The sequence below is a fragment of the Cottoperca gobio genome, chromosome 5 (assembly GCF_900634415.1).
Source record: "Cottoperca gobio chromosome 5, fCotGob3.1, whole genome shotgun sequence".
In the NCBI taxonomy this organism is placed as follows: domain Eukaryota; kingdom Metazoa; phylum Chordata; class Actinopteri; order Perciformes; family Bovichtidae; genus Cottoperca; species Cottoperca gobio.
Window position 1 is genome coordinate 19,248,671 of NC_041359.1, and position 13,942 is coordinate 19,262,612.

Here is a 13,942-nt window from a genome sequence, read left to right on the forward strand (position 1 = left end):
CCATTAGGCCCTCCCACAGAGAGCAGGCCGGCCCATCTCTGCCCTGATCTCTGATAATCAGTCCAGAGTTCACCTGCCGTTTACGCTGCTTCATCCTCTCCGACTGTCGCAATTCACCTCTCGTTCCCTCCACTGCTCGAATTGTGTTTCTCAGGAGATCCGTTCCATGGAGGCAGGAGTGAGGCTGATTGTGGATTGCTGAGCACAGGCCTAAATGAGATGTCATGTGGAGTAGCAGCCTGCTCTGAGGGGACAGGAAATCACACAATCTACGCCAGTAAGCTCTCAACACTTGGACGCTGTTAACAAGAGATGAAGAAATCAGCAGTGTCTTGACTTCAATAGAGGGGTCTGAGGTTAGCCAATCAAAGGTGGAGCTGATTGTGAGGACTGGAGTAGATTCACATACAGCACGTTGGAAGCAGCTTGAACTCTAATATGACAATTGTCTTTTGCTGGATGCGTTTGAAAAGGTGTGTAATTTTCACAATGTAAAAAGGGACGTGAAGCTACGTGATCTGTGTATGTATGTATTCATATCTATAACAACCACCTTTGTCCTTTTTATGGGAAAATTGTACCATCGACCTTTAAGGAAGTTGTTGGAAATCAACATGCTGTTATTTCTGAGTAAACTGTATGAGTAACACTTCCCACATGTATTAGTTTTTATGAGCTGCTTGATAACATTTGACCCGACCAAAAGCCAACAGTGGCAGTATCTCCATCTCCATAACTGAAGACAGGATGCTGCCGCATAACTCTACATGTTCAGAGGATCTGCTGGGGAACAGCAGCGACACTGGGCTGGGCAAAGTGGAGCAGGTCCTAGTCCCGATATTAGATGTACTGATTCTGGTGCTGGGAGTTGCCGGGCACACCATGGTGATGGTGATCCTGTGTGGAAGGCGGAGAAGTGGGGTGGGACGTATTGCACAGTCCCCTCAAAGCTCCACGACAGGCACAGGAACTGACGTCCTCCTGCTGGCTCTGAGCGCTGCAGACCTGCTTTTGCTCTCTGTGCTTCCCTTCCACACTGTTGCCATAGCCATGCAGCAATGGCCGTTCGGAGACTTCATGTGTCGTCTGGTGAGTTTCCTGGGATCGGCCTGCTCCTCAGCCAGCGCCTTCACACTGGCCATGCTGGCTGTGTCTCGCTATCTGACTGTGGTGCGGCCTGCCAGAGCCTTCAGCCTCCTCTCCCCGTGCCGTGTGTCTTTAGCTGCTGCGCTCCTCTGGGTCCCGGCCTGCTCCCTGGCAACTCCCCAGCTGGTTTTTCGCTCTGTGGGAACCCCACAGCCGAACCCCTGATGGCCTCGCTTGCTTTGCTTTCCTGTCTGACAGAGACAGGCTGATCTATGGATTGTTTCACTTCCTCATTGCCTTCTTGTTTCCACTGGTCACCATTGCGGTGGCATACGGCAGCATCTACATGTTCCTGTGGGGGAGGCGGCATGAAGGCAGGGCTCCTCAAGTAGAACGCTACCAGAGCAAAGTGACCCAGACGTCGGCAATGCTGGTGCTGGCTTTCACCGTGTGCTGGCTGCCGTCCTACGGCCTGACCCTGGCCTTGTTGGCGGATGAAAGCTCAGGGGCCACCGGCGCCTCACCACGTTACGGCCCCTTCAGCGTATTTTCTCGCCTCATGGCGACCTCCTCAACAGTGATGAACCCCATCCTCTATGTACTGATGTCCCAAAAATTCAGACAAGACCTACTGAGGCTGTTCAAGAGGAGAGGGCAAAGAGCCAGCGCTGCTGTGGCTATGGCTACTGCCTGACAGTATTACTATCAACAACTCGCTTGATATACCTGAACACCTGACACACAAATCCTCACAACTGGGAATTACAGTAAATAATTACAAGCCGAGTTGCTTTGCTGAAAGACTCACATGAAAAAAAAATGGGCACAATCATTACCCTCACGGGGAAAGTCTACTTAACAAGGCGAAATCACAGCACTCACAACAGCAGACAACATTCAACAGCTTTGCCTCAACTTGCTGTCTCCATGTTGTACAAGAAGATCAAACCGGTAGCCCTGGGAGGTGCCGCTCCACAGGGACAGCGGGACGAACAATCCTGAATCATGCATTCCTTGTAAAACAGTGTAAAGTAAAGGCACTTTAGTAAAACATTAACGGTGCACCTGTGTTGTTTTGTGCTGAGATAAGGTGGATGACGGTCTATCCGTAGGCCTGTTTATGCTCGTGTACACTTTGTTCTCAAAGCTTTCCCTTTCCTTCTAGTGTAGTTTAACGTTCTCTGTTGTTGTTATTCACCAAACAAATGGAGTAACCAGAAATGACTCGACTAATAACAGGCTCAATATTTAAAAGGGGGGAATGCACTGTAGATGAACTGGAACGTAAGCTGGGCGGAGGTTGATTGTTAAAAAAAGCTTTACACAAACTTAAGGTAATACTCACTTTCTACCACAGTCTTGCGGTCGGATCCGTCATCACTGATCTGCTGGATGTTGCCAAAGTGGATGTCACTGAAGAAGATACGGTTAGCTCCCTTTCCACCTCCTCCTCTGTAATCAAAAGTGAGTGCTATGACATTCTTCATGTGCTCGGGGTCCTCAAACGGTTTAATGGGTGCGTTTAGGTTGTTTTCATCCGACAGGTGGACACTCTTTAGTATGGTGCGCTCTGAATAAAGCAGGTAGCCGTCATAGTCACGGCAGCCGCAGCCATCTTCAGCCAGCATGCCGTGGGCGCAGGCACATGTCCGCTGTCCATTGCCACGGAAAAGACAAAGCTGCTGGCACCCGCCATTTTTGTCTTTGCACACGTTTGTTCCTGTACACAGACATGAAAGCCGTGAAATAATCATCAACTACAATTACATTTCTCAAACTTAAACATGAAGTTGCAGGGGAAAATTTAATTAACTATTGATTTCAATGCTCATCTTATCGATGTAAAGCCGACATTTCACAGTTTTATAATAAAACCCTTTACCTTGCTGCCTGGCCCTGTTGAAAACCTTGATGTCTTTGAGCTGTACCCCAATGCCAGTCCTCAGAGACACAGAGTCTGTGGCGTTGTCCTTGCTGCCTCTCTTTATGGAGCCATTAGCATGAGTCCTGTTTCAAAACATTTAACAGAAGCTTGTAGATAAAGTCAAACATTGAACACAAATAGGTGACAAATGAGGGGGTTATATCTGACCTGTCACTCCAGTAGATGTAGCTCTCAAACACAGACACAGAGAACATGTCCATGTTGTTGTTGGCCAGCACCACTTCCCTGTTCTCCCCTGTCTCCAAGTTGATGCGCTCAATCTTGTCCGTCCTGGCATCACACCAGTACAGCAGACTCTCCTACATGCACAAGGACGGTAATGGTTAACATAATGTTGTGATGCTGTGTCCACTGTCTCCCCTTGGTCGATTAGTTAACTAATTGGTTGTTTTGGTCTTAGTCGACCTAGATGAGTCGATTATATCAACTAAGAATGTATTTATTTGAGGACAGCCATGGTCTGTACTGTAACTTAGTGATATAAATGCAAGAATAGCCCGTTATACTGCACCTCATAGTCAATGGAGATACCGTTGGGCCAGCTGATACTGGCATTTACCAGGACAGCCCTCTGAGTACCATCCAGACGAGAACGTTCAATACGAGGGTACTGGCCCCACTCTGTCCAGAACAGGTAGCTACACACACACACACACACACACACACACACACACACACACACACACATCAAAGCTCAGCTTCCTCAGTAATCAATAATGACAGAGATTACAGAAGCAGAAGCTACAGACAGCTACAGTAATAATTGGAGTGTTTTTTCCTCTCACCCTTTCGCAGGGTGCACAGTGATGGCACGAGGCTTGTCCAGGCCCTGGGAGATCACCACGTAGCGGAAAGAGCCATTCAGTCTGGCCACCTCTATCACATCGAACCCTTGGTCCGTCCAGTAGATGTTTCCTGTAGAGGATGGAGGAGAAACAATGATGCTCCGGCCCTGTCTGACCTCTTTAATAGGTTATCTACTTGCTTTAAATGCATCTCCCTTCCTACTGTAACATACGAGGATGATGGATACACTGACAGCAAAAGTGAAACGCAAGTTTATCCGTATGTGTGATTGATGTTGTTTGAACACCAGAACTTTGAACATGTACGTTTTCTTTTTACACAACAGAGGAGTCTCTCACCTGCTATCCAGTCCACAGCGATGCCCTCCACTCTACCGATGCCATTCGTGACCACGTCTTCCCTCCAGGTCTGGTCTCTCTTGGCCCTGCTGATGGTGCTCAGGCCCATGTCCACCCAGTAGATAGTGTCATTGTCTGTCAAAACATGTCAAACATGTTACACTTGGACTAAACCATCTTTCCTATACCATTATACAGTGACACATACTACTTGTGTGGTAAGTTAAGCTAAGTTAAAAGAAAGTCTTACCAGCATGGAAATCTATGCCCACAGCCAGGGATGTGCCTGACACCGGTACTAGGGCGTCAGACTTGTCTGATGGGTCCAAAGGAATACCACGTATGCCTTCATGCACTGAGTACAGCAGGAAAGAGCCAACACCTACAGCAGACAAATACAATGCAATGTTCTGAATTGCATCACACTTTTATCATTTCCAAATTTGGCTGAATAGAGAAAACATTATGTTCATGATTGCGTCTTACCCTCGCAAGACTGTTGCCCTGTGCGCAGGCTGTATCCTGCAGTGCACATGCAGGCTCTGCTGGTTGGGGAGGTGGGGAGACACAGCTGGGAACAGTCTCCATTGTTATTACTGCAGAGATTGCTGCCTGGGAACACAAAAGCACAAGAACAAATACACAAAACAAATCAAAGAGGAGTTACAGATACATAAACAGATGTGCTTTGGCATGGATAAACAGGCTACATGCAGCAAGCAAAACAGACCTTCAATGAGACAAGGACATTTTTTGCTCTGTTTATTTTTTTAATCTTTTGCAAAGTAATTTAACCAAAGCTGCACAGGCTCAGAAAACGTTTGCTCGCCAGCCCTGTACCTTTCTGCACAGTTTCATTGTAGATTTTCATGTGCATCATGGGAGACGTGCTGTTCCTCAGGACTTTCCAGTTGCCACCGTCCTTCTTGTCACAGGTTCCTATCTGGTCAGTTCCTTGGTCCGCCCACCACAACTTTTCTCCTAAAGGATACAACACAAAACAGGATGCTCAACGTTCTCCATTAGAACCAGACCTAACACTGAAAGAAACTTAACATCAGAGCAACATTTAAAAAAAGGCACAGATTCTAGTTATTTTCTGTCACGGCTGAGCTCTCTCTACATAACTCTAAATTTACATTTTCTGGGGACATACCCATGATGGCCAGAGCAGTAGCCTTGGTCAGCTTGCCCTTTACCCCCTCAAGCACTTCCAGTCCAGAGCCGTCCAGTTTACAGTGGTTGATGGTACTGTTTCCTGAGCTGATCCAGTACAGCTGCTCAGTGTCAAAGTCAATGGAGAGACCTGGAAAACAAAGAGAGAGCTGATGTGTATTGACTTGCCCTGTCACTAGGGTGTGCTGTCTCTCATGCAGTCACACAAGGAGGTACAGTATGTCACTCACCGACGGGGCCTTTCTGGCCAGTGAACAGGACACTGCGGTTGCTGCCGTCTGTGTTGGCTATGCTGATGTTATCACCATCTGTCCAGTAGAGTTTCCTGAAAGAGGCAGGCAGAAAGAGAACTTTGATTTATTTACAGCACATCATAATTTACCTCATTGACTAAATATAGTCAATAAGCCACATAATGACACTGACGAGCCTCACGATACAAACCTAATTACTCAGTGAATTGCAGGGGTTTTCTTATCGACAGAAAAGTTTAACAAATGATTTGAGGGAATCAATTTTTCGTCCTGAACTTCCTGTCGTACTGAAGCCAATCCACCTCACATATCTCTCCTCCAATAAATCTTTTTTTACAACACACATTACACACCTCACCTTAGGTATCCAATATGTACACACTGATCTTGGCAGGACTGGATTTGAGTTCGATGCACCTTTTAAATTACAGATTTACAGCTCTCGAATGACATTCTTTAGATTTATAAGATTTATCATCTGATGTTTGTTATGTGGGTGGCTATGGTTTGTATGTTGGTTTTGGGGTAGGATGTTAGATCAATTGTTAAAGAACTAGTAATAGTACCAACAAACTACTGTAGAATCTGAGCAGCATCTGGTCTGAAAATCTTACAATCCATGTGTGACTTTTAGAGGAATGTTTAAAAAAAGAAAGCAACATGTTGTTTTCAATTTCCGGCCAAATCAAGTTGAACAGAGGCTGACTAAGTTGGGTAAAGAAGAAATATATCTGAGCTGGCAAAACAGAGACCCACTAAGAATTCATAAATAAATGACCTCTGACTTGTCATCCTATCAGTGACAACCCACTTACATGAGCACCTTTCTTTTGTCTTCAACTTCCTTACTCCTCAAACTGGTCAAAGTCCTCACTGAACACACACACGCATGCTGAGTATACAGAACAATGTGATTGTGCGTCACTGCGTTAAGACTTTGTGTATTCCACGTTTAAATGGTATCTATCCTCTGCCTCATCACCCACTTCCTGTTAAATCCCACCACATCCACCACACCCTTCATTTGTTTGTTAACACGCCTTTAAATAAAGTTTCTGCAGCATTTAAACGCCCACATTCTCATGTTTATGCACACACACACACACACACACACACACATGCAAGTTTGAGTTTGTCCCTCCCTGACTGTCTTTGCCCCCACCCACGCCTGGACATATTCTGGGCAGTGTGTTTGTATGCATGAAAGAGGAGACAGCCCCAGCATATGGATCAAGCATCTGCTTCTCATTTTCCCCCATGCCAACAATGCTCAGATCGGAAACATTCCTCCGCTTAAGTAGGCTAAGTCTTTGAAAGAGAGGAAGGAGTACACAAAAAAAAACACAAGGAGGCAGAGACATTTCTTAAGAAAATATCCTTTCTTCATCCTCCTCAAGTACTCAAAAGCACACATATTCCTGCGGGACATAACTAAATATATAAATACAGATGGTCCGTCTCTGCTCTGCTGGTAAGAGGAGGGGCCGAGGCCAGGTTATGTTTGGGGAGCTGAGGGAGATGAGGTTACAAGGGGGAAGACGGGAGGGAAAAATGGACATTTGCTAAACAAGGCAGGAGGAGACAGGATGTAACATAAACACTGAAACAGAAATAGCGACAGAAAGCGACAGAGACACTGGCGCTAAATAATTCATAGAAAGTCTTTCTGAACGCAGAAGCTATCTTTCAAAAATAGAAATGGAACAAGATGGAGAAAGAAAGCGACAGAGGAGAAAGATGACATGAGGGGAGAAAAATTGGAACCACTTCCTGAGTGAAGAAACAGTCAGAGGTCAGCGAACATCTATAGCAAACTACTCTGCCTGTCACCGCTGACTGCAAACAGAGGGGAGCCTGACAGCCAGACATCGCCTGAGTGTGTGTGAACGTGTGTACGCCTCGGTGTGTACGCCTCTGTGTGTATGTGTTGTAGGTTAAAGGTGAAATCAGGAGGGTGTCTGAGAACAGATTCTGAAAGCTTCATTTTGACTAAGTGTGACAGCTCGAGTGTGCGTGTGTGAGTGTGGACGACTAACCCCAGTATCGGATGCAGCACTAGACAGTGAGGTTTGTCCAGGCCCTGGATGACAGCATTTTTGAAGGAGCCGTCCAGTCTGGCGACATTAATCTGTTTCTTATTGGCATCATAACTGGTCCAGAACAGGTTCCTGGACACCCAGTCCACTGCCAGGCCGTGAGCGTTGGGCAGATCTGAAGAAAGATAAACAACATATACACAGAGCCATAAATCCACCGCTTCACTTTTCTGACCCACTGATTTTGTCGGCCGATCACGGTTGCTAACAGACTTTTACCGACCGTAGCGAGCTAGCTCATTAACGCTAACTCTTCGGCTAATTTTTTATTGTTTCCAGGAGAAACATAAAATCAAGATCCATGTAAGAGCGTCATGAATATGCACTTGATGGTTACACTTGGAATAATGATATAATGCTAAACGACTGAGGCTACAGCTACATGTCAGGCAAAAAGACAAAAAGGTGCAAACTCTTTGTCTGCACAGTCTTTGTCTCTTACAAGGGCTTCATGCAGACAACTTTGCACAGTGCTTAGTTACACTTGCTAAGCTATGATTGGATAACTGGTGTTCAGAGGAAGGGTTTAGCGTACAGTCAATTACAGTGTCTGTGTCTTTGCAAAATTAGCTACAAGGGTGCGACAACAATATAATTCTTTCCCCCTCTCGTTTCTTTTGAATTTCAAAAAATCAAACAATTGATGTTTTAAAAATCAATTGCCCTTTCTTCTTGTTTATTTCCCTCACTTGCTATTATCAGGAGCATATTCTGCAGTGACCTCAACACAAGTCTGCTGTGTATTCTATTGTGTTGCCTCCTCCGTACCAGCAGAGACCACAGTCTCAACTCCAGTGCCATTGATGAAAGCTCTCTTGATGGTCTGGGTGCGAACGTCTGACCAGTAGATGCGGTGCTCCAGAGCATCATAGTCCACCACCGTCACGTTGTCGATGTCCGGCACGGTGAAGGAGATGATGTAGTTGTAGTAGGGGTTGTTGATATCCACTCCCCGGATCTCAATCTGGCGAGCATACAGCAGGAACTGACGAGACTCTGTAGGGTGGGGAACATGTTGACAAGCATCCTTCAGTATTTCCCCAAACCTTCAGCATTCAATGGGGGTAATCAGGAATTAAATGCAGCTGTAAGTCAAAAGTCAGATGCATGAGAGCACACTAATGCTAGGATCGTGGGGATAGGTGGTTGCAGCATGCATGGATGGGTGCATCTGGGCATTATTCCTGCCACTTGAACAAACAGTTAATCCAATTGCATCTTTGACTCTAATGATTGTGTCTGTCTGGCTGGCCAACTCAATAGCACAGCCATGACAGCGAGAGTGAATTCAATCAGTGCAGAGACGTTACAATTGCATTGGTCTCAACAGTCCTATCATCATTTAACTGTGTGCAGCTTAAATGATAGACAGGGAGAGGGGGAGAGAGGGAGAGAGAGGGAGAGTAATGACAGTGTTAGGCTATATCGGCCGGGCCAGACTAGGTAGTGGATGTGGAGGGTTGTGGCTGATGCCTGCATCAGACAGAATGGGGCTCTCCGTTCCATTACCCCTGAAGATAATAGAAAGTGCTGCCCTGAATACTAAACTCACACACTGAATAAACAGGCCCGCTCTCACTTTTCACGGACAGACACTTCAATGCGCTCCAAAGCTGTCACAGCAAATAGCACCTCAAAGTGAAAAAAAGTCTAGATTGTTAAATCCTCACACACACACACACACACACACACACACACACACACACACACACACACACACACACACACACACACACACAGGGATTACACTGTGGCATTCAACTTGCCAAGGCAAGACAAGCAGAGGGGAAAATTGTCTACTAACTCCGAGGCGAATCAAAGAGTATGTTTTCTACAATAACTACATTTATGTACGTGTGTTCACGCTTACCATAGCAAGTGCGTCTGTCAGGGCCCAGCTTCATGAGGTGAGGGCAGGCACACGAGAATGTCTGATTGTAGTTGATGAGACATAGATGGGAGCAGGGATCCTTGCCATCTTTAGCCTCACATGGGTTAGGAGCTAGGGAGAAGTGAGTGTAGAAAAACAATCTATAATCTATAATATTAAGTTGTCACAAGCTTTTCTGAGCCCTGATTTCAAAACTGCAGTTCGACAGCATGTGTATGTTCATCTGTGTGTTTCTCACCCTGCGGCTGTCTGGATGGATGGAAGACTTGAAGGTCAAAAGGTTGCGTGTTGGTTCTCTGGACCACGGTGACGTTACCTCCTGTCCACTTGTTTGCCTTTGCCAGCGTGTTGGTCCTCCAGTCCGTCCAGTAAACCTCTCCGCCATACATAGTGACGGCGAAGGGATGTGACAGATACTCATGTCCCCTCAGAACCTCGATCAGCCCAGAACCATCATATTTGGCTGAATAAATGGCATCGGACCTGCGTATAGTACAACTTTTCAATTAATGTCTGGGTGTAACTGAAAGATACCGCATGTGGATCAAATAAAGGTGTTTAAGTGAGTGTGTTCATGCCCTTTTTATGACCTGGCATCGATCCAGACGATGCGGCGCTCTAGATAATCCACAGTGAGTCCATTTGGCCAGCCTCCATTGCCAGTTTCCTTATGGATGGTCTTCCTCCCTTCTCCACTCATGGATGCAGCTTCAATCCTGGGCAAGCTGGCGTCCCAGTCTGTCCAGAAGAGGATCCTGCAACGTCATGTACATGCAGTTATTAAAACATTAAGGTACATAGGGTCAGGCATCAGACCTGCGTATAGCACAATCTTTCAATTCATTTCTGGGTATGACTGCTACCCAGCCACACAGTTTCCAAAACATTTACTCTAAATGTGTTTTTTATTAGATATCAGCGGGAGGTACAGTAAACACACCCATCCCGGGGATCCAGGGCGATAGCTCGAGGGTGCTCCACCTCCCCAGCCAGCAGCGTGGTCCTCATGGTGCCGTCCAACTTGGCCACCTCTATCTGATCCAGGTTGCTTTCCACCCAGTAAATGTTTCCTGCAATCCAGTCCACTGCCAAGCCCTCGGGGGTAGCCAGCCCATACTGAATCACTACATCAAAGCTGGTTAACGCTGCAAGGACAGATAAAAAGGCAGAAATGGTCAACATCTTGTTTTCATCTTTAAAGTCTCTTACCAGACTTGAAAATATGTCATCACACCCGTTCCCCTTTCTAACGAGGACTACAACGGAAATCTAAAGTTTTTAACTTTGACAAGTTCAACGAATGTTTTTTGTTGGTAAAATCTCTTTATCTATCTAACATAGTGGAAAAGAAAGAACAAGCATGAGCTTGTTGTTATCCGTCTATGTTTAAAAGTGCTAGAGAACTCTGATCTAATCATATTTCATCTTACTACTCAATAAAATAAACATTCCTCCGGGGCGCTTAAATTTCTTAATGAATTCACACAGTATTTCAATATGTACGCATCAAGGCTTTGAAGGCTGCGATTTTGCCGATGGCAACATTTCAGATTGTAACCCGAAAACACTGATCCGCTTTGCTTCAGTATTTACAAATTATGGTAATGTAATCAAGCTACTTGGATTCAAAGCTATGAGAAACTGTCATTCCTTTAATCAGATGGTTAGATGCTATGTTCGGGAGAAAACCCACGTCAGTACGATAAATGAAAACATACATAAATACGGTAGTGTCTCAGCAGGGGGTGTAAATATGTGGTTCTCTTGCAGGGCCAAAGAGACACTTTTTCCAGCCTCTTTCTATCCCACACACACTTACTGTATGTAGCCTATAGGTTGTGCGAAGTAAACGTGGCACACAGTAACCACATGCACGGATTAATACATAAATGCATAAAATCCAATCCGTTAACTTGCGTTCAATACTAAAAATCTCTATATTCACTTTATCTGATGGTGTTGTCTTAATAAAATGTTATGCAAATCCTGTGATGTGCACCAATGTAAATGTAACCTCTATCCGCTGACGCATGCCATGTGACTGAAAGTTACTTTACGTCAAAGCGTAAATCATTTGAAGCAATACATTGCCTTGATTGTATGTTGTATGATTGGCAATCGTCCTTCAATAAAATATATATCCCAAAAAAATATTTAACCCCAGATGGTAGAAAAAAAGCATTTTAAGCATATTGAATGTGTTAAAGATTCTCACCTCCATTCTCAGACAGCTTCCCACGATAGATCTTGTCCTCCACCACATCAGTCCAATAGAGGGCGCTCTGGTTGAGATGGAAGTCCAGGGCAATAGTGTTCCTCAGACCCGGTACCAACACACTGAACTCTCCTTTATTCAGATCAATGCGGCGGATCTCGTGGCGGTTTGAGAAAATTATAAAGGGTTTGAAAGGATCTGTGGAGACCAACAGGACAGATCAGCGGCCAATCTTTAAAAGAAGAACTAAGCGGACGTGAAAGGGTTAAAAACCCTCCGCTTGGTCACCGTTGATTGTTACTCAAAATACTGCAGAGCAGCTCTGATCCACAGCGTGGAAAACATGGCAGCCATGTTCCACTGCGGTGTGCGACTTGTCCAATGACAGAGAGGCTGTGTTGAAAGTGGCTCTAATCCTGGGTAATTAAAACGCAGCGTAAATAAGACAGGAGTTATCTGTACCTAACAGGCAGACAGATGAATGACAGGGTGCCTGTGGCTAGTCTCTGAGACCTGGCAGTAAAGAGCACAATCATAAATTCATGTTTCCTCATTGGCTAGTTGCTGCAGGGAGAGAACTATATGTTTTACGTGGATGATAAAATTCAAAGCTGATTTACTGTGACTGAGCAGTTTGCCTCCTTCTTTTCTTTTCTTTTCTTGCCCTCTCACAAAGAGTGTCCCTGTTCTTCACTTTGTTCTTAAATATTTCCGAATAAAATAATAATGACAGCCAGAATCCAATGCCCAGGTCTTTTTATGTTTTCTTAGTGATAAACTGTCCTTGTGTGAACAGCAATTAAGCTCTTCCCCTTTCCTGCCTCCAGTGCTCTGTCTATAGTCCAAAGGAGTATCACATTTTGTGAGTCTTCTCTAACCACAGCTTCCTGCCTGGGCGGCCTCTCCTTTGGTTGATCCCACACCACACTTCCTGATTCTGCAGTCTTAAAGCCTGACAAAGCCCAGAGCCCAGTCGCTTCTCCAGCTTCCTCCCTAACTGTACGGCTACCATCGATCAAATGTTAAAATTCTTCACTGATGTCTCTCGCCTTCCCCTGACCCTCCACACCGACCATCTCCCCATCTTGTACCGTTTCCGTGGTCCCTTACCGGTGCTCTTGCAGTTCTCCATGTCAGGCTCCAGTTCCCAGCCCTCGTAACAAGAACATTTCACACTGAACTTGACCTGTTCGCAGCGTTGACTGCACTTAAGGTGTTTTGCACAGAAGCTCTGGATTTGACACGTCTTGTTGTCGACCCCTAACTCCATGCCCAGTGGGCAGGAGCAGATCACCCCCTCGCCAGGGGCCACTGTGCAGTTATGGCTGCAGTCGCCATTGTCCAGCGAACACAAGTCTGTGAAACAGAGAGAACTTAGTTAAGGACTGACACAAAGGATAGAACAGTTATCTAAACCCCTGAAGACGTGATTTAAGATGCAGAGTTTTACTCGCCGTTATAGCATTCCCTGTATTGAAGCGCAGCCTAAGAACTGTTGTCTCTTACCGCAGAGTTTCTCGTCAGAGCCATCTGGGCAGTCATCAGTGCCATCACAAAGTTTCTCTGCAGGCAGGCAGATGGTGGAGTCGTTGGCACACACATGGTGGGAGAGCTTACACACCAGCGCCTCACAGTTGTCCTCGTCGGAGTTGTCCTCACAGTCGCTGTCGCCGTCGCACACCCAGGCTTTGCTGATACAGCGCGCTATTGGGCAGAAGGCAGGGTTACTTTAAAAACAATTACTGCAACTGACTTTATGCACTTCACATTCATTTGACATACGGTCTTCCTCACCTGAGTCCCTGCAGCCAAACTTGACAGCCGGGTCGCACATGTGTGTGACGCCCTCACAGTTCTTCTCGTCGCTCAGGTCCATGCAGTCAGTGTCCCCGTCGCAGCGCCAGCGCAGGGGGATGCACAGGCCGTCCATCCGACACTGAAACTCATCCGTATGACAACCTCCAGGGGGACGCGTGGCTGTGGAGGGAAATATGTCATAAGGCTCTGAAATGTTATTGTATTCCATCGTTCCCTGCATTAATCAAATCAGGACACACCGCCTTGAGCAGAGACAATGTGCAGCATCAAAAGACTGCAAACAAAAACTAATGAGCTGTCTGTTGGAAATCTGGAT

At 45.9% G+C, this 13,942-nt stretch overlaps 1 protein-coding gene across 1 annotated transcript in view; it reads right to left on the reverse strand.

Annotated features, from left to right (window-relative positions):
- LOC115007701 (low-density lipoprotein receptor-related protein 1-like) overlaps nt 1–13,942 on the reverse strand; it is an 83,363-nt gene that overhangs the window by 18,559 nt on the left and 50,862 nt on the right. Inside the window, 21 exon segments of the mRNA XM_029430646.1 lie at nt 2,432–2,806; nt 2,969–3,093; nt 3,179–3,330; nt 3,543–3,669; nt 3,817–3,946; nt 4,177–4,311; nt 4,427–4,558; nt 4,663–4,788; nt 5,017–5,157; nt 5,333–5,482; nt 5,583–5,677; nt 7,643–7,817; nt 8,471–8,698; nt 9,573–9,704; nt 9,832–10,076; nt 10,184–10,348; nt 10,534–10,738; nt 11,809–12,006; nt 12,919–13,164; nt 13,315–13,512; nt 13,603–13,785. Of these exon segments, the coding sequence (XP_029286506.1) occupies nt 2,432–2,806; nt 2,969–3,093; nt 3,179–3,330; nt 3,543–3,669; nt 3,817–3,946; nt 4,177–4,311; nt 4,427–4,558; nt 4,663–4,788; nt 5,017–5,157; nt 5,333–5,482; nt 5,583–5,677; nt 7,643–7,817; nt 8,471–8,698; nt 9,573–9,704; nt 9,832–10,076; nt 10,184–10,348; nt 10,534–10,738; nt 11,809–12,006; nt 12,919–13,164; nt 13,315–13,512; nt 13,603–13,785 (3,663 nt within the window).